The sequence below is a fragment of the Triticum urartu genome, chromosome 4A (genome assembly GCF_056163025.1).
Source record: "Triticum urartu cultivar PI428250 chromosome 4A, HENAU_Tu73, whole genome shotgun sequence".
Taxonomy (NCBI): Eukaryota; Viridiplantae; Streptophyta; class Magnoliopsida; order Poales; family Poaceae; genus Triticum; species Triticum urartu.
The window spans coordinates 487233067-487254889 of NC_141876.1; the positions used below are offsets into that span (position 1 = coordinate 487233067).

The 21823-nt window shown below is 49.1% G+C and overlaps 1 protein-coding gene across 1 annotated transcript; it reads left to right on the forward strand.

Moving 5' to 3' along the window:
• The first annotated feature begins 1533 nt into the window (after nt 1-1533).
• AT-HF (HIS HF) lies at nt 1534-10478 on the forward strand. The gene is made up of 17 exons (XM_048715867.2): nt 1534-1747; nt 1860-2141; nt 2216-2385; nt 2465-2579; nt 2773-2828; nt 2916-2954; nt 3059-3157; nt 3349-3411; nt 3497-3559; nt 3641-3723; nt 4216-4324; nt 4400-4453; nt 6087-6174; nt 6246-6283; nt 6642-6747; nt 7850-8016; nt 10242-10478. Exons 1-17 carry the CDS (start codon nt 1600-1602, stop codon nt 10302-10304), a joined length of 1743 nt encoding a protein of 580 aa, XP_048571824.2. The 5' UTR covers nt 1534-1599; the 3' UTR covers nt 10305-10478.
• The last annotated feature ends 11345 nt before the right edge of the window (nt 10479-21823 follow it).

Sequence of the window (21823 nt, forward strand, 5' to 3'; positions counted from 1 at the left end):
GCAAATAAACCCACACGTATGCACGCCAATTTCTTGCAGTGGTGAAGATATGTGTTATATTGGTAGTACAGCGTCACATGTTGACTTTTTTTGTCAGGTGATGAGAGGGTGCGAGACAGATGTATTTTTATAAGCTGGTTGTTGCGGATTGATTTGAGAAAACATTGACCAATCAAAATCGTGAACTAAATTCAAAATTGAACACCTCACTAGAATGAGAGAGCTCCTTGAGAAATTGTTGACCAAGTCCAAAATTGGGAACTCAATCCAAAATCATATTGGTCCTACAATATTGCATGTCCATATTTATTTTGACAGATGACGAGAGCGTGGGCGAGATTGATATATTTTTATAAGCTGGTTGTTGCCGATTAATTTGAGAAATCATTGACTAGTCAAAGTCATGAGATCAAATTTAAGATTGAACATCTCACTTGAATGAGAGAGCTCCTTGAAAATTGTTGATCATGACAAAAATTGGAAAACCAATCCAACATCATTGTCCTCAATTGAATGAGAGGCCTTCACTCCCTCGAAAAAAAAGAATGAGAGGCCTTCACCCTCTAGGGTGGAAAAAGCCCGACCAAGTTAAAATTGGGAATCCAATCCGAAACCAGTGTCATTGGTTAAAGGCCTTCACCCCCTAGTCGATTAACGACAAAATCTCTTGTTTTAACTTACTTCCTCAAACGATAACTCTATGAAGAACTAAAGACATAGATGCAAAATGTAGCAGTAAAGACCATGGCTTTGAAGAACCTGCATGTAGCTTTTTAGTTTATCATGGTTTTTTTCTCAGTCATGTTTGTCACAATCAATTTGTTGCGATGTACTTTTTAGTTACCAATAAATAAAGTGTTACAAGCACCTTTGTGAAAACCCAATTACCGATCTGCCATGTTTTTTTACACCATTATTCTTGCCGCTTCTCCTTGCCTCAAGCGGCCATTCTAGTGCTATGCGGTGGATGAATTTGGTGTGGTTCACGTGTGTGTGTGTATATATATATATTCAGTGTTAGGTTGATGGTGGCCCTATGACCAATGGATACAACGCCACACGAAATAGAAGTCCCTTGGTTCCATGCATGTAACGAAATGGTTTTCACAGCTGACATTTGGGAGGTGGTGGTGTTTTGATCTTCATGGAAGCATTTCTTCGACAACCTGCCATGGACTTGAGATATCCCAACTTGTAAATGCTTGATCTAAAATCATCTCCAGCTCGAGAGAACGTTGACATTGAAAGCGAAGACAATGGTGCCGAACAACCTTGATGTAACATTTTTTTATTGAGGGTCCATGTTGCTCGTGCTTACTAAAAATTATTTGATCTATAGTGCTGATTTTTTTACAAAAAGTAGTTTTTTATTTATAAACAATAAATAATGTCAAATTACTGAAAGATACTGCCTTATTTCGCTCTGCCCCCTTTTTTTTGTTATTAATCGAGCAAGGCCTTTCGAAGTAAAAAAAAAGCAAGGCATTAAAATGCAATTGGGCTTATTTGGGCTTCAATCGATTGAAATTTGCATTTGCCCAATTGCCCGTGTGACTGTGACTTCTGAGAGTCGGGAGAGCCAACAACCAAAAGAGGCCAATGCCGCCGCCGCCGCCGCCGTCGCAGGGAGCAATGGCCACCGGCGCCGCCAACCACCTCCTCCCCTGCTCCGTCGGCCGTCCGAAGGTGACGAATCAGCGGCGCAGACCCGCCTCCCTCTCCGTGCGCGCGTCCAGCGACGCCAACAGTAAGCCCCACTCTACCATCCCCACCCCCTTTCCCTTCCAGAACTCGTCCCATCCTATCCATGGCTTGACCGCTGCGTTTGCTTTGTTTCGCCGGTCGGTCGGTGGCCGCAGCCGTGACGCTCCTGGACTATGGCGCGGGCAACGTCCGCAGCGTGCGCAACGCAATCCGTCACCTCGGCTTCAACATCCGCGACGTGCGGAGCCCCGAGGACATCCTCGCCGCCGACCGCCTCGTATTCCCCGGAGTCGGAGCTTTCGGCTCCGCCATGGATGTCATCAACAGTACAGGCATGGCCGACGCGCTTCGCGAGTACATCCGCAGGGACCGCCCCTTCCTGGGTATCTGCCTCGGCCTTCAGCTGCTATTCGATTCCAGCGAGGAGAATGGCCCGGGTAAGGCTTTTAGCACTCTACTTGCTTGGGAACATGTTGGTGAGTAGGAGCTGATAGTGCATTCTCTACTGTAGTAAGCGGCCTTGGTGTGATACCTGGAGTTGTCAGGCGGTTCGACTCTTCGGAGGGTCTCATAGTGCCTCACATTGGATGGAACGCGCTCCAGATCACCAAGGACACGCAGCTGCTGCAAGGAGCCGATGGCCACCATGTGTACTTCGTTCACTCCTATCACGCTCTACCTGTAAGGAGTAACTCCATTTAGATGCTTTCTCTTATTGTGGAATCAAATTTGAGTTGTTTCTTCCTTTCTGCACCCTTAGTCAGATGCGAACAGAGACTGGATTTCGTCAACATGTAACTACGGTGAGAGTTTCATATCATCTATCTCGATGGGCAACATTCAGGCAGTTCAATTTCATCCAGAGAAGAGCGGAGGTAAAATATGTAGTTTATTCGTTAATATACATGATATTCCACAGATAAATATTGATGATATATGTTATAATGTAGATATAATATTGTAAGTTACTGATTTCTGGTAGTTTGCTTTGCCTGAATCGCCAAGGCTTGTGAAGTGTACAGGGTACATTCCAAGTGTATATTTACTATGTTCTTTTGTTTCGAGCAGCTACTGGGCTTTCCATTTTTGAAAAATTTCTCAGTCCTAACTCTTCAGGGGCAAAGGTAATCATCATGTCTGGCTTTATTATTTGCACTTCCTTTTAATTTTTTTCCTCGACATGAAATTTCACACTTTTGTTTGCAATGCAGGCCCCAGCTCATAGGAAAGCATCAAAACTTGCAAAGAGAGTAAGCTTTTTATTGCCGAATGTTCCAGCGTCCATCACATATTCCATTACCATCTCGAACACCAGTTTCCATTGCCATCATACTTGTTATCTCCTATTTTGCAGGTGATAGCATGCCTTGATGTTCGGTCAAATGATAATGGGGATCTTGTAGTAACAAAGGGTGACCAGTATGATGTAAGAGATCATAGTAGTAGCAAAGAGGTACCAAACTTTATTCATCAACCCTGGGATATCAGTTTTCTACACATTAGAGCTAGTTCTTAGTTGGCCATTTAGGGATAGTTATTTTCTGATGTACCTGTACAATCAAAAAATAATTTAAAACATCTTTACTGTTCTACCTAAACATAATCATTGTGTAATGGAATATATTTTTTATTCCATGCTTATAGGTAAGAAACCTTGGAAAGCCAGTGGAATTAGCAAGTCAATACTACATAGATGGGGCTGATGAGGTATTTTTCTACATAATGTTTACATATATGTATATATTTGCAATGCACATATGATCTGATACCATGAATACAAATTCCCCTTTAGGTCAGCTTCTTGAATATAACTGGTTTCCGTGCCTTTCCATTGGGTGATTTGCCAATGCTAGAGGTTTGTTTGAGTTTTATAACTATCAAGTATTTCCATTACTTGCCTTTATCTGGTGAAGTGACAGGTTCATACAATTGGTAGGTGCTACGTTGCGCATCTGAAAAAGTTTTTGTGCCACTTACAGTTGGTGGCGGTATAAGAGACTTCACAGATGGAAGTGGACGGTTAGTTCCTCTCCAGTTTTGAGCCAATGCTGCTACTGCTATACATATGTTTTCTTTCTTGTATGATTTGGTTAGAATGGAGGTCCTCATGTGAAATTGCATTGGTATGCTCAACATGGTAGAGACCATCATGCGCCGAGTCATTATCTTTGTGAGCAAATGTTGATCCCAGCACGGATGAACAGTATATTATTCCCGTTGACTTGATGAGATAATCTGTACTGAAATGGAAAAATTTCCCTGATTTTATTCTGAATATATCTGATTTTTAATATATATTTCCTTGTGTTCCAATCTCTGAGGGGTGTCAGACAGTCTACTATCTTATTCCTTTTTACTAGGGCCTACTTGCTACTCTCCATGTTTAATATTTTTATGTGTCCCTTCCCAACCGCAATATCCCTCACACTTTTTCTCGGGTGATATTTGGTACTAGTCAATACCAAGAAAATGGTTATGGCAGAATAATGATGACAATTTATCTCTTTTCAGATACTATTCAAGCTTGGAAGTAGCATCAGAATATTTCAGGTCTGGTGCTGACAAGATTTCAATTGGAAGTGATGCTGTTTTTGCTGCTGAAGCCTATTTACAGACTGGTGTATGTATCTTATTTTCCCTGCAATGTTCAGCTAATTTAGTAATTTCCCATAGCATAATTTTTCCTGTGTATCAGGTGAAGACAGGGAAAAGCAGCTTGGAGCAAATTTCTAGAGTATATGGAAATCAGGTTTACCTTTTGTTTATCTTCACAACTGCTTTTGTGTTTCTAGTAGTTTATTACCAACTATAATCTGAAATCGCATCTGGTACTCATATTAGCATGCCATTTTCTTTAAAAAAATAACATTGTGAAAAACTCAATAAATCATAATCAAGTCTGTGTGGGCTTTGATCAGGTCCAACGTATCAAAACGTTGTAAGGAACTATTCCAACAAAATCATATTCCAGCTATCTTTGCTGATCCTACTTAAAAATGATGCATGCAGTGGCGGAGCTACAAGGAAAAAACTGGCGGGCCACGCTACTGAAGAGCACACAAAAATTTAAAATTGGAACCATATACTATTTCAGTAGGCATAATCAGTACAGAGCTGCATGCTTGTTCTCATTGATTACAAGATGCACACACACATTTATGTACATATATACTAGTACTAAGCAAAAGAATCCATAGTAGTTTAGCACCAGTCTTGATCATCATGGTGTTACATACTATAAATCAGCTTTCCGATCCACAATGCTTCTAAAGACGTCAGTGATATCTTCATAGCTGTATTTCTCCAGAATTTCACCCTCTATGTTGGCAAGGGAGAAATTTACCTGACGAAATTGACTGCTCGTTGTCCTCTTGGGTCGCCTACAGCACGGAAATGATGCTGGAATGGTCGTCCTCGCAGCGGCCAGTAGCTCAATTCCAGTCGCCGCTCGTTGCTCTGCTTGCCGCCGCTGCCGGGTCGCCACTGCCCACTGGCCGGCTCGCCGCCGCAGCTAGTGCCGCCACACCAGATGGTGGATGAGGGATGGATCGCCACTGGCGGCAGAGTTGAGGCTAGCTCCGACTAGCTGTGGCCGCGCCAGCTGCTGGTCCTCCACCGCCGTCCAGTGCCGTGCCCTAGTGAAGTACGTGAACAGGGGATGGATTAGGTCTGTTGACTGTTGGACTGGAACGCCTTTGACCCTTTGTGTTATGGAGCGTGGTGGGCTGGCCATCATGTGGGCTGTGTGTTTGGGCTATGCCGCACATGTATATAATTTTTTTTTCGCGATTTTGCTGGACGGGCCACGGCACAGTTTTGCCCGTGAGTAGCTCCGCCAGTGCATGCAATACTCCACATTTTCGTTACTGCAACGCCCCAGATTTCTATTCTACCTTGTGGTTGTACCACACTACTCTAAATATCACAAAGTACAAGAAATACTCCAAATTATGGGTATTTACTGTACTTTGAGATATTTAGAGTAGTGTGGTAGCATCGCAAGGCAGAGTAGAAATCTGGGGTGTTAAAATTACATTGAAAAGTACCACGAAATTCTTTTGCTACCAATATTCCTCTTTTATTAGTTTTCCAAGTAACAACACAAAAGAATTATATGTCTGAGCATGATTGTTTTTCCTTATCCATTTAAATATCGAGGAGGTTTCGTAGGCACATTCAGGTCTTCTCTGTGGTCCATAACTGGGACCCTCAAACTTAGCTCCAGTAATAATTATTTCCATGTTTTCAGTTAACGAATTTTGATTTGCAACTGATGCAGTTTCTTTATCGCCATTTCAGATGAAGGACCTGTTTTTTCAGTTCTGTAGAACAGTTAGATAACCTGTAAATCACTCATTGTAACAAAGCTTTTTCTATCTCAGGCTGTAGTTGTAAGTATTGATCCTCGAAGAGTATATGTAAAAAGTCCAGATGAGGTGCAATTTAAAACTGTAAAAGTGTCCAGTAAAGGTATGCTTGCATATATTCCCTGTACAAATTTGCGTCTTAAATGTTCTCACATTTCCCGGTACGTCCTTCAGGTCCATCAGGAGAAGAATATGCATGGTACCAGTGCACAGTAAGTCATTTCTTCTGCTTTTGATTATCTCTCTCGTGATATGCCATTCATGCATGTGTGGTGTCATTACACAAAGATTTAGTTTACTACTCATCTAAGTGCCTATACAAATGGTTTACTCCAGATTATTGAAAAAAGGGAGCTCCCTTCAGATATTTCGAAGTTAATTAGTTTAGGTACAACCGTACAAGCGTATGTTTGTGTCTTGCGATGTGTTCATATCTTGCAGTATTAAACTATTAATTAAGATACTGGGTCTTTTCTAGTGGAGTTTTTGTGTGTCTACTTTTGCATTCTATAGTGTGGTGTCTTTTTTCTTTTTTGTACCAGTATAAGTGTTGATTTATTTCTGCTCCAGGTAAGTGGTGGGCGTGATAGCCGGCCTATAGGAGCATATGAACTAGCAAAAGTTGTCGAAGAATTGGGCGCAGGAGAAATACTACTCAACTGCATTGATTGTGATGGTATGCTAAATAGTTTTAATTTGTTAGTACACAAAGCTTATGTACGATAAGCTGGGTGGAACTTCTTATTGTCTTATTCAAGCCTCTGAAGCAATATCAAGAATCTTCTAGTTATGTTTGAGTACTTTTGATGAAGCTGCTTATGCTTGTAGCAAACTGTCAGAAGGTACCTTTTTCTAATCAAAACGCACAATTTGAAATATTCTTTGAAGGCGCTTAATCAACTGGGTGCACCAGTCACAAGATTCTTTTCTTTTCTGACATACCCCTGTTCTAATCAATTGGAATGGTCTTAAACAACTGGTTGCATCTCTAAGATACACATTGTAATTTCTGCCTGTCGCGAAGCTGCGACGTGGGGCAAATAAAATGGCGGAGTGTTTTCCTCCTGATATGCAGCACCGAGGGGGGCTAAAGGCCTTGGGATCCTCCACCTCACCTTCTTCATGCAAGGCATCAGGTCATATGCTGATGCATGTGGTCCATGCTTCGTTTATAGGTCGATCCGGTTGGTCAGAGTCTGTTGATTGGAACGGGTATTCATTAAAGTGTAGTTTCTGTGGTAGGATCAGAGTTGTGAAGGGCACGCCGCAAAAATATTTCAAAGTGTAGTTTTATGGTAGTTTAATTGAAGTATGATACATATAATTTCATGAAATTTGCTATATGTTTCTTCTTTTGGTAATCCTGATGATTTTCTGTTTTTGATGTTTGCTTTGTTTTGGATGTTTGCTTTGTGGTTTCATTCGTGATTGGGCACTTTAGGTACTTAATGGAGCCATTTCAAACAAGTGACACATGATTGTAGGACACTTTGTGCTTTTCCAATCTGGAATGATGATTTCACTCTATTATTCCTCACAAATTCTTAAGTATACAAGCCAACTTATCTTCATCAATATGTCAGCATTTTTTTAACTGAGTTAAGCGCAAGAAGATTACCTGTTTTGGATTACAGCTTGTTAATTTACTATGTAAATATGGTGTAAAATTTATAACTTGTAGCACATACTTTTCTTATATTGAATGTAGTGCATTTGTTGCTTGTTTTGTAGTGTTCTATAAAGCCATGCTGAATGCATCATGTCATTCTATCTTGTAGGTCAGGGAGGTGGGTTTGATATAGATTTGATCAAAATGGTGTCGGATGCTGTGACAATTCCTGTCATTGCAAGCAGTGGTGCTGGTGCTGTGGAACATTTTTCTGAAGTCTTTGAGAAAACAAATGCTTCTGCTGCCCTTGCTGCTGGCATTTTCCATCGGAAAGAGGTATACTATCCCACCATTACATTTCATCCAAATGCTGTCATAAGGGCTACTCCAATGCGCCGACCCAAACGGATGCGGATTTTGTTTGCTTTTTGTCCGTTTGGGTCGGCCGAGTGGACAGCGTGTCCGCTTTTTTGTTTGGGCCGGCAGGTGCGCCCAACGGTGGCCGACGCATTTTGTCCGCGTGGACTTAAAAAAAGTTCAAACACATGCGCACAAAATTAAACATAGTTAAACATTAAAACGGCCGGTCAATCGCTGTCCCAAGTCCACCTAAACATAATTTTTTTTAAAACATGCGCCTCCTAGCCGCCCAGCACGCTGCGCGAGGCGTTGTCATTGTCATCATCGCCGCTGAGGTCGACGAAGTCCGGCGGCATCGGAGCCCATGGGAAGGCCTGTTGCCACGCCGCGCGCGCCGCCTCCTCTAACGTCTGCTGCGTCGGCAGCTCTGCCGCGCGATGCGCGCTCCTTCTCTTCCTTCGGTGCCCAGCGGGCACGCCACTCCTCCTCGCGCTCGGCCTGCATTCGCCGCTCGCCGTCGGCCCGCTCCTCCGCCAGCGCGCGCTGCCTCCACTACTCGAGGTATGCCGCCTCCTGCTCCGGCGTCGCCGCCAGCCAGATGGCTGGCGTGCTCACCCACTCGCGCAGGCCGCCAGTCCAGGCGTACTTCTCTGGCTCGGCCTCTATGGGCTCCTCCTTGGGGGCAGCGGGCGCTGGTTCAGGCAGCGGCGGCGGTGGCGGAGGGTAGATGCAGTCCCCCGCCGCCGGCAGCTGCAGCGCCTCCTCCATGCCCGGCCAACGCGAGTCCTCCTCGCGCTTGGACTCATCTCCTCTAGGGCGCGCTGGAGCACCTCCTCCAATGTGGCTTGGTAGGCCTCCTCCTCCTTCGACGCCACCATTGGGGCGGTGGTATGTAGCCGGCGTCAAGTTGAACGCCGCCGCCGCGGGCCACATCGAGCTCGGTGGCGAACGGCGTACGCCGGATCGCGACGCTGCTCCGATGTTAGGAGGGCACGGGCACGACGCTTGCACACCTCCGCATGCGCGCGCGGCGACCGCGACAACGTCGACACCTGGATGCCGTGGGGGAGATTGATGTGCCAGTGGTACCGCGCGCAGTGCACCGGGATGTAGAGCCGGTCCCGTGGCCGGTGACCCCTCCCGGCACGCGGCACCATTGCGAAGCCGTCCAGCGGCATTGGCGGCGACACATGGGATGAGCCAGCGCCGGTGTTGAACTTGTACTTTCCCTTGTTGATGGAACCCATGGCGGACGCGCGGGCTGGCTAGGCTAGGGTTTTTTGTCGCCGGCGCGGGAGCGAGGGTGGCCAGATGTGGACAGGGGTGAGAGGAGCAGTGGATGAGGCCGGCCCCCTCGCACGCTCGTGGACTCCGAAGGCTTGCCCCAAGGTAGGTGGACGCATTGACTAGGACCGCATGGGATAGGTGGGCGACCAACATACGGGCCCGAGACGGACACCAAGCGGATGTGCGGAGTGTCCGTTTCGTGTCCATGTGGACGCAAATCGGGCGCAAATATGGGCCAGGAATGCATCTAGACGGACAGCGGGCGGACGGATTTTGGGTTTGCGTCAGTGCGTTGGCACGGCGTTTTTGTCCGTTTCGACTCAAACGGACACGCATGGACCATTCCCAAGGTAGGTGGACGCATTGACTAGGACCGCATGGGGTAGGTGGGCGGCCAACATACGGGCCCGAGGCAGACGCGCGGCGCGTTCGTGTGGACGCAAATCGGGCGCAAATATGGGCTGGGAATGCATCTAGACGGACAGCGAGCGGACGGATTTGGGTTTTCGTCGGTGCGTTGGCCCGGCGTTTTCGTCCGTTTCGACCCAAACGAACACGCAAGATCATTTGCGTCGGCACGTTGGAGTTGCCCTAATGCCCAGCGAATACCATTTCTCTGACACCAATCTTGCCATCTTTTCATAGTAAAGTACATGACTATCCATTAGTTAATTGGTGTCAATACGTTATATCTTCATTCCACAAAGGCCGTGAGGTCTTGGTAATTCTTATGCACAGTATCTTAAGATCCTTGCTCCTCTTGAATTCTGCAATGGCCGATTTATTCCAGCAGCTATACCTTTTCTTGTGGTTGTAATTGTTCTATCAGCGCAGTGTAGGCATTCTCGATGGGTTAAAATTATCATCTGCCATTTGGTTTGAATTTGACACCTTGAACTTTTGCTTTGACACAGGTTCCCATTCTAGCAGTGAAAGAGCATCTGGTAGATGCTGGTGTGGAGGTCAGAATGCTGTAATCTAAGATGGACTAGCCTAACATACCGTGTGAAACCTTTGGTTTATTTGAAATTTTCTATCAGATGTAACAATGGTATCTTGGGAGCATGTGTGGTACAGTGGCAGTGCATAGAATATTGATTGGAAATGCAATTTCGGAATAAATTAATAAGAATGACGCTTTGAGTGCTCAAGTTGTTGCCTTTTCTTCATCATGCCAACCGAGCAAGCAGTAACACGGCTTCTGTCACAGAACGATGTGAAATCGAGGTAACGCTCGGGAGGGCGGGTCGTCCCTGATCCTTAGAGCATTTCCAATAGAAAATATAAATTTAGAGATGTAATTTCTTTTTACATCTCTAAAAAGTGTTTTTTTATCTGAAAATAAGGGACAACTCCAACAGAGATGCAAAACGAAGATGTAAAACAGCTGCTCCAATAGAAGATGCAAATGGAGATGTAAAAACTATATTTCAACTAGTACTTCATTTGAGGGAGTGGCGAGGTCGGGCGGCGGCGAGGTCAGGTGAGGTCAGAGCGGTGGCATGCAGAGGTGGGCGGCGATGGGGCGGACAACGCAGGGGCAACGAGGTCGAGCGGCGGCGACAGTGCGGGGGCGGTGAGGTCGGGCGGCGGCGACGGGGCGGACGATGCGGGGCTAACGAGGTCGGGTGACGGCGCGGGGGCGGGAGGTTGTTGGGCGAGGTCGGGCGGCGGCAGCGTAGGGGTGGGGCGACTCGAGCGACGGCCGGGGGCTGGAGGAGGGGAGGCGACGACCGGGGGCTGGAGGAGGAGTGGCGGCGAGGCTGAATCGGGCGGCGATGGGCGGCGGAAATTAGTGGCGGCCGACGGAGGAGGAACTTTGGATTTGGTGTGGTTCGGCCGGCGGCGGCTAGTCGCACGAAAGAGAATGGAATGGTAGTTGGGCAATTGGCCGACAGTTGTCTTTTTATATCTCCTGTAGGTGGAGATGCAAATTTACACGACGAGGTGTTCTAGTTTACATTTTCGGAAGATGGAGATGTAATTTTTTTTCATCTACATCATTTGTTGGAGAGGTATTTTTGACCCCCGAGATGTAAAAATTAGTTTTTGCAATACATCTTCTATTGAGGTGCTCTTATCGGTTAGAATAATAGGAAGTGGCGCGAAACCTGGCAAAGAGAGAAACTGGAGATGTGGATAGGGACGGGTAGATCCAGGTTCTCCTCCTTCCGTTTATGATCCAGGTTCCCATATGAGGGCTCTTCGAGTAGAGTTTCGATCTCAAACAGGAATATATTACATTAATACGCAATGGCAGGAGAAATCAAATTTCTGGCTGATAAGAGTAGTCTACAGCCGATTCTTTAAGCAAAAGAAAATAAACGAAAGTGATAATCTCCGAGTTCTTCATATGTGGCAATCAGGCAGGCCATCTTCCACCGCCAAATCAGCAAACCAAGCTTACCAACGCACAGATCGATCATCGGCCAGAGCCGGCGCCGCCCTCGGTCACGTACAGGGCCACGTCCACGGTGCCGCAAACAACATTGGTCGGCTTTCGGCCCGGCCCCGGGGGCGGGGGACGCCAGCCCTGAAGCTCGACCCTCTCGTAGAACACCAGCGTCCCCTTGGCCGGAATAATTTTCAGATCAGCATTATTCTTCTGGAGCTCGAGGCGACTCAGGCGACTCTTCTTCTCCGCGACCGCCTCGTCGTCGCTGTCGTCGTCGCCCAGCACCAGCGCGTCCAGGAGCCGCACCTGCGCCGCCCCGATGGCCGCGGAGCAGCCGGAGGTGTGCGGCTCGTCCGTGCGGAGCACCTTCACGCGGCCCGTGTCCTCGTCGACGTCGCAGTCCTCGCGCACGGCCTCGAGGCGGAGGCACAGGTGCCGCCATCCACCGTCCACCTGAAACTCGTAGTGTTCCTTCCACGGCTTCACGTCGGCGTGCCTGCCGGGGAGCAGCAGCGAGCATACCCTCTTCTCCTTCATGTGCTCGCCGCAGAAGTACACTTCGAGGAAGGTGTACTTCTTCCACCCATGGCCCTCGATCTGGCGGCCTATCCTCCTTGGCTGACTTAAGAGGAGATGCAGCACCTGCCGCCGGCCGGCCGGCTTCTCCGCCTCCATGTTGGCTGCGGCTGCAGGGGCTCAATGGGAGACTTGCCGACGATCGATGCCTTATTAGATTTTATTTATGGGTACACGCTGCAGGGTTGTTACGGTGGGATAAAAGATTCAGTTTCGCTTAAGTAGTAACTAACGATGAAAAAATATGGAAGTGTATACAAACTGAATTGAAAGGGTGGAGTACGGCTTCTACTTTTCCTTTTCCTTTTTGAACAAGAGATATAAGTCTATCTCTCCGCCTTACATACTCAACACAGACACGAGTTTAAAAGGAACAGATCCATGAAAAGATATTGGCCTGATGTTCGGTCTGGGAGAGGCCGGACCGAACGACTCGTTTGGTACAGACAAGCCCATCGACCGAACGATCTCGTTCGGGAGCAGAAGCGCCCCCTGGCCCTACAGGCTTTTTTTTGCTGTGAAGAAAAAAACGAAAAATGTCATGGTTCAAACAAACAAAAAATGCAATAATGCACGAAAAAATTGATGTTAGTGTAGAAAGTGTTGTATTGGTACTGAGCAACCCTATACTGTCCTGCTCGCGAGGGCCTCTAGTACACCTCTCTTGTGTACGTGCTGGATGTCCCAAACCTTGTACTTCTTGTTGGAAATATGAGCAATTTATCAAATAACTTTGCTAACAGAAATACTAGATAAAGCATGACTAATATAGCAAAGATAAAGCAAGTCATGCAATCTGACAGAGAGAAGGTAAATAGCATCTGTATATATGAATTTGAACTAAACACAACTAGAACAGACACTAGATGAAGTTGCATATATGAAGTAGAACCTAACATATATAGGGCAGAAATTAAAGCAAAGAACTATGGCAGGACATCTAATAGAAAGAGCAAGAACACATATGAGACAGTAGCAGCAGAAGCACTGGACTTGGGGTCGACATCCTCTCCAGCCATGTCGTTGTTGAGATTGTCGACGTCGGGGAAGAAGTCGTCGTCGGGGAAGTAGTCGTCGGAATCCGTGATGAAGAAGCCAGTAGTCGCGCGGAGCGCTCACCAAAAACCTTATCACCCTTCTCTCATACAGGACTCAAAAGGTGCGGTTCCGGAGGCCTACTGTCCCGACCTGCGGTGCACGCCGCAAGCCGGGATGGGGAAGATTGTCGCAACAGCGCAGTGCTCGGGAACCTTGTGGCGAGAGGAAGAGGGTCTTCTGATGTGTCTCTCTGGAGTGGAGCGACCATCTCTTATATAGGCACAGGAGAAGGACGCGAACAGACTGCGACGGGAGGTGAAGCAAACAGGCAGCACGCAAAGAGGTGCACCGTTCGTATTCAGTCTCCACTACAGCAAAACGTTTCAGCTCCCGTGTGACCGTTCGTATACCCGTCATGCGTGGCAAAAATTTAGACATCGGCTCGGCTCATTCCCGCAACCCACGGAGCGGCGCGGCGCGGCGCGTCGTGACGAGGCGGGCGGCGGAGGAGGAGCGCGCGTGGATGTCCCTCTTGCTCTCATGCTCATGCATGTGGGGAAAGAGCCTCCCTTATAAAGAGGTTCAACTCCTCTAAACTAGCAATATGGGACTAAACTTTAGTTCCACCTCTTACCTTGCACGAATGGGCTACGTGAGCCTCTAGGATTTATTAGGAATTTTTGAAACTGCTATTGAGTTAGGCCTAAAATAAATAAAATTCCAGCACTTCTCACCCTATCTATCAATGCAAAGACACGCTCCCAGGTGTATTAGAGAAAAAAATAATGCATGAAAAAATTGCCATGGTCTTTTGCCATACTATGAGAAAGAAATAGGATAGATTTTACCATGTTCTATGAATTAAATTTGCCATGATAGTAAAACTGAAATTGCCATGGTGAAGTAGAAAAAGATGTCGAAAACACAACTAGCTAGCAAAAAAGCATCAAGGCATGAATTGGTGTACTGGGGCCGTAGTAACACTAGCAACGAACTTAAAGCCTGCACTCAAACCCCACTAAGATGTAATTCAACAAAGAAGAGTGGACAATCTGCCATGCCATTGTCCATGAAATTTTGCAACTCACCCCGTCCATGATGGCAAAAAAAAAACCTAGCAGTAACCATAGCAAGTTGCCGCAGAAAAGCTATATTTGGTTGCCATGGAAAAAAACGGAAAATAGTTGCCATGCCAAACACACAAGTACATAACCAATTAATGTGATGCCTACAAATCACCGCTCCAACAACAATATTTCAAGGACTACCATTGATCCTGATTCCGGCATTACACAGGAAAACCCCCCAAAAAAGTGCAGGTAACATAAAAAATGTAGAGTAATAGCAGCAACCTCATTCTCCTTCAGGTAATGGAAAAGTTGGAGCTGCATCTCACATTCTCGAACATCTACTCCAGGAGTATGTTCTCATGCAGCAGAGAGAGGACCAGCCTGAAAAGGAGAGCAGAACGAGGAACAGATCAAACAAAAATGCAGGGTTGTCCTCCGTAAATGGCAGAGAAGAAGAGGGGTGAGGGGGCACCTTGACAAGCTAAATGGCGTGCTCGAAACAGCAGATGAGTGGCGTACTAAGAAGAAACAACCAGACGGACGAAGCAGTGCCTGCCCACTCACTCCTCGTCTCGCTGCACACGCCTCGAGCACCAAAGGATGTGATTTTTCTTTTTCTGGAATACGCATAGCATGCGTATCTTGTATTAAAGAAGAAAGGGGTACAAGGACCCTTCACTGGGGTTTTTACAACACACCAACACCACTGAGGGTGCTACTTAACACCCTCACCACCGTACCCTAGACTAGCTCTACGTCTCGTCCATAGCCCACATGTGAAGCTGCTCAAAGAAGGATCCCATGTCCGTCCTTATGAGGCCCGCCATCTTCCAAGTTCTACCCTCAGAAAGGTACCTACGAACTAGTCTAGTAAGCGAAGGGGAGTCCCCGTCGAAGACAATCCCATTGCGATGCTTCCAAAGCTCCCAAAGAGCGAGAATGATGATAGCTCTCACATCCTTATCCGGCATACCCTCAATAGCCTTGTTGAGCAGCCAGTCCGGCAGTGTGTCGTCCGGTGCAGGGGTCCATCCTGGCTTGCCCAACGCCGTGCAAATCTGGAACCAGAATCCCCTGGAGAAAGCACATTGCAGCATGATATGGTTCATTGTTTCCTCCTCTTGGTCGCAAAGTGGGCAAGTGTCCTGGTGCGGCATGCCCCTCCTGGCCAAACGATCAGAAGTCCAGCAGCGGTTGCGAACAGCAAGCCGTAGGAAGAATCGGCATTGCAGGGGGGCACAGTTCTTCCATGTCAACGCGGCCGTCAGGGCTACCTCTCGACCCATGAACTTGGCCACGTACGCTGAGCGGGCGGAATATCTCCCATTGCGCTCCCACGCCCAGGTGATCGTGTCCGGTACTCCCTCCCGGAGTTGCACCGCGTCCACACGAGTCCACAGCTCCATGAATTCCCTGATCGCCGGTCCGTCCATGTCAGGGCCAACCTCATGTGCCCAGGATCCGCTTGTTATCGCCTCACTGACATGGAGCCGCTTCCGAATGTGTTTAGGGATGCAGGAGTGGATGTTTGGGGCAATTTCCTTGATCCTAAGTCCATCAAGCCACCTGTCCTCCCAAAACAAGGCGTCACTGCCGTCACCAATCGTCATGTGCATTGCCGCATTGCATAACTGCCTGGCTTCTTTCGGTATTGGCATTGTGAACTCGCTCCATGGCCTCGAGCTGTCGGTCCGAGCTATCCACGGCCACCTGGCCTGCATGGCCGTGTTCATCCACTTTATATCCGAGACGCCTAGACCATCGGCCCACTTAGGGGTCAGACCTCCGGCCATGCCACCGCACAGTTGCCCCCATTCGCCTCGGCTTTGCCACACCAGAGGAATCCTCTTAGAATTTTGTTAATAGCCTTTATCGTCTTGGCCGGAAGCTCGAACGCCAACATCGCATGGATCGGCATCGCCGACAGGACAGACTTGACGAGGAGCAGTCGGCCGTTCTTCGGCAGAGCAGATGCACGCCAGGTGGGCAGGCTTGCCGCGATGTGGTCGACAAGTCCTTGGAGCTGCGCCGTGGATTGCCGGCGGATGGTCAACGGGAGGCCGAGGTACTTTATCGGGAACCGGCCGATGGAGCAACCAAGGATGTTCGTGACCATATCCATCTGTGCCTGCGAGCATCTGATCGGGAGGGCCGCGCTTTTCGTCAGGTTGACGCGGAGCCCCGAGGCAGCAACAAAAATATCTAGGATCAAAGAGCATGCCTGCAGGTCCATCCGATGTGGCTTGAGAAAGAGCATAACATCATCCGCAAACATGGAGATTCTAGTCCGCATGCCTGATGGGGCTAAAGGCGTGAGCAGATGCATCTCTGAAGCTCGCTGAAAGAGACGGTGAAGCGGCTCCATGACCAAAAGGAAGAGCATGGGCGAAATCGGGTTGCCTTGCCGTAGGCCACACTTGTTGTAGATGGGCATACCCGGCACCCCATTTAGCATGATCCGTGTGGATGATGTAGCAAGCAATCCACAAACCCACTGTATCCACCTTCGACCAAAGCCCATAGTATGCATAACCTCCAACAAGAACGGCCACTTAACCAAATCAAATGCTTTTGAGATGTCCAACTTGAGGAGCACCGCGGGGTCTCGCAGAGCATGGAGGCGTCGAGCAGTTCCTTGCACAAGCATGAAATTATCATGCAAATACCTCCCCTTGACAAAGGCACTTTGGTGCTTGCCCACCAAGAACGACAGCTCATCCACTAGCCTGGTTGCCATTATTTTGTCAAAGATCTTGATCACTCCGTGAAACATGCTAACCAGTCTAAAATCCCGCAGCTCATCCGCGCCATCGAACTTCGGCAACAAAGAAACTAGGGCTTTGTTGATGGCAGGCATGGCCCGAGCGTCCCCACGATAAAACACATCCAAAGCTCTCATCAAGTCCAACTTTATGATGCTCCAACAGCTAGCGAAGAACCTGTTGGTGAAGCCATCCGGACCCGGCGACTTGTCCGGTGGCAAGGACTTAACCACTTTCTCCACCTCCTCTTCCGTGAACGGCAGCTCCAGGTGAGATAGATCACGCGTAGGCAGCCCCAGGTCCTGAAGCCGCAGGGTTGCGCCTCGAGCCTCCACATGGCCCAACAAGTTCTCATAGTAGGAATCCACTTCAACAACCATTTGATCATGGCCCGTGATCAGTTGCCCGTCCTTTCTTAGGGCGGTAATCATATTCCGCTGCCTTTGCCTCGCCTGCCTGTAAAAGAATTCAGTGCTGGCGTCGCCCTCTCGTAGGTATAGAATCCTGGAGCGCTGTCGGGTGATGCCCCTCTCCAACGAGCAGAGGCCGAGAAGTTTCCTCTTGAGAGTTTTCCTGAGCTGGAACTCCTCTGTCGAGAGCACTCTGTGGTCTGATGCACTGTCAAGTCTGTAGATGAGTTCCATTGCCATAGCAATCTGAAGCTTAATATTCCCAATCCAACGGTCGCTCCAACCTTGCAGCTTCCTAGCCATGGCTCTAAGCTTTTTGTCAAGAACAACAAACGGGTTACCAGCAGAGGGCACCGAGTGCCAAGCCGTGGCCACCGTGTCCATGAACCCCTCCGCACGCGGCCAAAAGGCTTCAAACTTGAAACGACGACCCACATAGAGATCAGCATGGAGGTCCAAGAGCATAGGGCATTGGTCGGAGATCGAAGTACCAAGTGCTTTGAGGAAGCAATTCGGGTGTAAATCATCCCACTCATTGTTGTTGAACACATGATCAATTTTCTCCTTCGTGGCATTTTCACGCTCATTGGACCAAGTGTACCTCCTGCCACTTAGGTATAGCTCCTTGAGCTCCAGCTGGTTCAAGGTGGTCCTAAAGCGGCCTAGCATCCGCCGGTTGATCAGGTCATTGCTCTTGTCTCTTGCATTCGCTAGGAGGTTAAAATCCCCCACCACAGCCCAAGGGCCAGCGTGCAGATCCCTAATCTCCACGAGCTCCTCAAGAAACTCCATCTTATCGCGGTCGAGTTGGGGGCCGTACACGCAAGTAAGCCACCACTCGGACATGTCACTCGGTTTGACTAGGGCCGTCAAAGTGTTCCGTGTTGTATGCGGGTTATGAAGTGAGACCATGAGCGCGTCCCATGCAATCACAACGCCTCCACGCATGCCATTAGCTGGTAGATAGTAGAAGCTCTCAAATTTGTTTCCAAGGCAATGCCGGATAATGTCGACGGTTACAAGCTGAAGTTTTGTCTCCTGGAGACATACAATAGCCGGGTTGGCCTGCAGTACCACCTGACGAACAGCATTACGTTGTGCAGGGGAGTTAAGTCCGCGCACGTTCCACACCAAGACCTTGAGGGGCTGTGCAGCCATAGGACAAGCCTACAGAGGACCACCTCGCCGAACCGAGGTCTACGTGGCCGCTGCCAGCATGGCCGGCATCTCCTGCATGGGAAGCACGGAAGGCTCCCAACCGAAGAGGGCGAGAATAGCCACGATATGTGTATCCGAGAGTGGGTTGGAGAAGAGCTCGACGTATGCTTGGAGTGCATCATCCCCAATGACTTCCCCCTCATGGGCAAGACAGAGCTTGCGAATGATTGCCTGCTGGCCACGGAGCCGCGCCCCGCGCGTTTGGCAATGCAAGCACTCTGACATGGCGTAGAGATGGTGAGTTGCTGCCGCTTGCGGGGACGGCCTCTTGTTGTAGTGACTGCGGGTTCTGGTGGCCTGGATATTAGCGGAGTGAGCCAAGCATATTCTGTGAAAGTACCAGAGGAACACAATACTGAAGATTGTCTCAATTTCTGAATTTTGGTCTGCTATCACTTGCAGAGGCATGAAAAATCAGCCAAAACTGACAGAATCAAGAACGGCGCAGTGCACAGACCTGCTTGCCAACGATGAGGAGGCTGGGGATCTCCTGGAGCGCGAGGGTGCGGACTGCGGAGCGTATCAGTGGCCTACGCGGCCCGACCGTGGCGGCGTCAGCCTAGCGGACGCGGAGTGCCTCCTCGACGGCGATCTCGCACAAGGGCTGCATGGATATCTTCACGCTGTCTGCTGTCCCGCGAAGCCCCGGCGACCACCACCGTGCAGCCCCGACCGGAGCGAGCAGCAATATGATCCGAAGACGTTCAGATCAAAGAAGAATCAGAAGGTAAGCCAACGAACATCCTCAGTGGCGGAGCCAGAAAAATATTATATGGGGGCCGAGGGCTGTTAGAACTGCTTGGAAGGGCCAAATCACTAGGAAGTAGGTTTTTAGCAGCAAAATACACACTAATTGTGCATTGTTTATTAGATGACTAGCAGCAAATATGAGATGTTAGGGGGGCCAGTGCCCCTGTTGGTCCCCCTGTCTCCGCCACTCGCCCACTCTGCCACTAGACATCCCTCCATAGTTGTAACAACTGATGCATAGCGAAAGTTGTGCCTGGAGTGAAAACCGATGAATTTTCTCAAGCAAGGCGGTAGCCCTTTGTGCCATTGTCGAAGTAGCCGAGAGCATGGGTGGCATAGCCATGGTCGAGGTAGTCATGTGAAGAACGCCATGGTCGCTGTCGAGTCGGGGTGACTGGTGTCGAATAAGTCGCCGTGCAGCCACAGGCGTAAGGAGACGCTGAGTTAGTCCTAGGCACAGTGATGTTGAAATAGTGGTGCGCTGGAAAGAAGACATTGTTGATGAGGCGTCGCGCCGGGTTTGCAAGCCCGGGGGCACGTCATGGACGAAGCACACATCGGTATTGCTAGCACCGGGCATGTGTAGAGGGAAGAAACCGATGTTGATGATGCGCCGCTCCAGACTTGCCAGGCCTGGGAACACATCGGGGACGAAGGCACGCGTCGGTGTTGCCAGCACCGGGCATGCATAGACGGGGACTTGCATGAGCTGTACGCCATGTCGGAGGAGTCAGAGGGGCCAGCAGAGGAGGACTTGACGAGAATTGCGGTGCCAATTGACGTGGGGCTGATGTCGCCAACGGTGGTCGGAGTAGACGAAGTGGTTGGGGGATGACGACGACGCTGGCGATGAGCTGGTGTTGGACGAAGATGAAGGGGGTGGACGGATGGGGCAGCTCGGGTGAGCAAGCGGTAGCAGCATCGAGGAAGTAGAGCGGCAGCTTGAGAAGGCGGCAGCGAGTAGCTTAGGAGCGCGGCGGCGGTGCTCAAAGTAGGCGAGGAGAACCCAACAGTGTGACGGAGACCGGCACGAACGGTGGCGTTCCCATGCCTAAGGAGGCGGCGCAGCGCATACCACGTAGAGTTGACGCACGGGGATGGCAGAGTGAACCGCATGCCGCGACACTACGGCCCGAAGGGATGACGTAGCGACAACGTGTGGGTCAGGATGACGATGGGAAGACCTTGGGGGCGGCTGCGTGGATCGCGTGCCGCGTCGCTACAGCCCGATGGGGCTATGCATCGGCGGTGCGAGGGATGGTGCAACCATGAGGACGGCCTTGAGGCAGTGGTGTGGACCGCGTGTTGCAGTACTATGACCTGAAGAGGCGACGCGGCGTGGAGAACCACAGTGCAGTGAAGTTGCGGCCCGATAGGGCGACGCAACGGGAGCCCGTTGCTCAATCGGTGTAGGGGCGCGCTGTATTTGGGACGGTCCTCACGGGACATATGAAGGCGAGTGCAACCGATGGGTCAGATCGATCGCAAGACGTAGATGAAGCGGATCGCGGGCAGGCTGGTGATCAAACGATCGAACGCGAGGTCAGTGACGCGGCTCCATGGAGGCGGGGTGGGCGGCGGAGCCCAAAATGAAGCCGGCGACGACGGTCGGCATGAGACGGCGTGCGAACGAGCATAGCCGGCCCGAGGCCGCCGGCGAGCTTGACACAGTTGGCGAGCCCGACCAGCCGGTCCGAGACAGCCGGTGAGCCCGACATTGCCGGCAGCCGGTTCTACCTCTTTTAGCACTGTGTTGGTTTTCCCCGAAGAGGAAGGGATGATGCAGCAAATTAGTGTAAGTATTTCCCTCAGTTTTTGAGAACCAAGGTATCAATCCAGTAGGAGGCTACGCGCGAGTCCCTCGTACCTGCACAAAACAAATAAATCCTCGCAACCAACACAAATAGGGGTTGTCAATCCCTATAGGGCCACTTACGAGAGTGAGATCTGATAGATATGATAAGATAATATTTTTGGTATTTTTATGATAAAGATGCAAAGTAAAATAAAGGCAAAGTAAATAACTAAGTAGTAGGAGATTGATATGATAAAGATAGATCTGGGGCCCATAGGTTTCACTAGTGGCTTCTCTCGAGAGCATAAGTATTCTACGGTGGGTGAACAAATTACTGTTGAGCAATTGACAGAATTGAGCATAGTTATGAGAATATCTAGCTATGATCATGTATAAAGTCATCATGTCCGAGACAAATAGACCGACTCCCGCCTGCATTTACTACTATTACTCCACTCATTGACCGCTATCCAGCATGCATC

Excerpts from the sequence above, each read along its gene's own strand:
- AT-HF (XM_048715867.2), top strand. The coding sequence starts at position 1,600 with ATGCCGCCGCCGCCGCCGCCGTCGCAGGGAGCAATGGCCACCGGCGCC. Across the intron at positions 3,158-3,348 it reads ATCATAGTAGTAGCAAAGAG|GTAAGAAACCTTGGAAAGCC; the intron begins GTACCAAACTTT and ends CCATGCTTATAG. Across the intron at positions 4,454-6,086 it reads CTAGAGTATATGGAAATCAG|GCTGTAGTTGTAAGTATTGA; the intron begins GTTTACCTTTTG and ends TTTCTATCTCAG.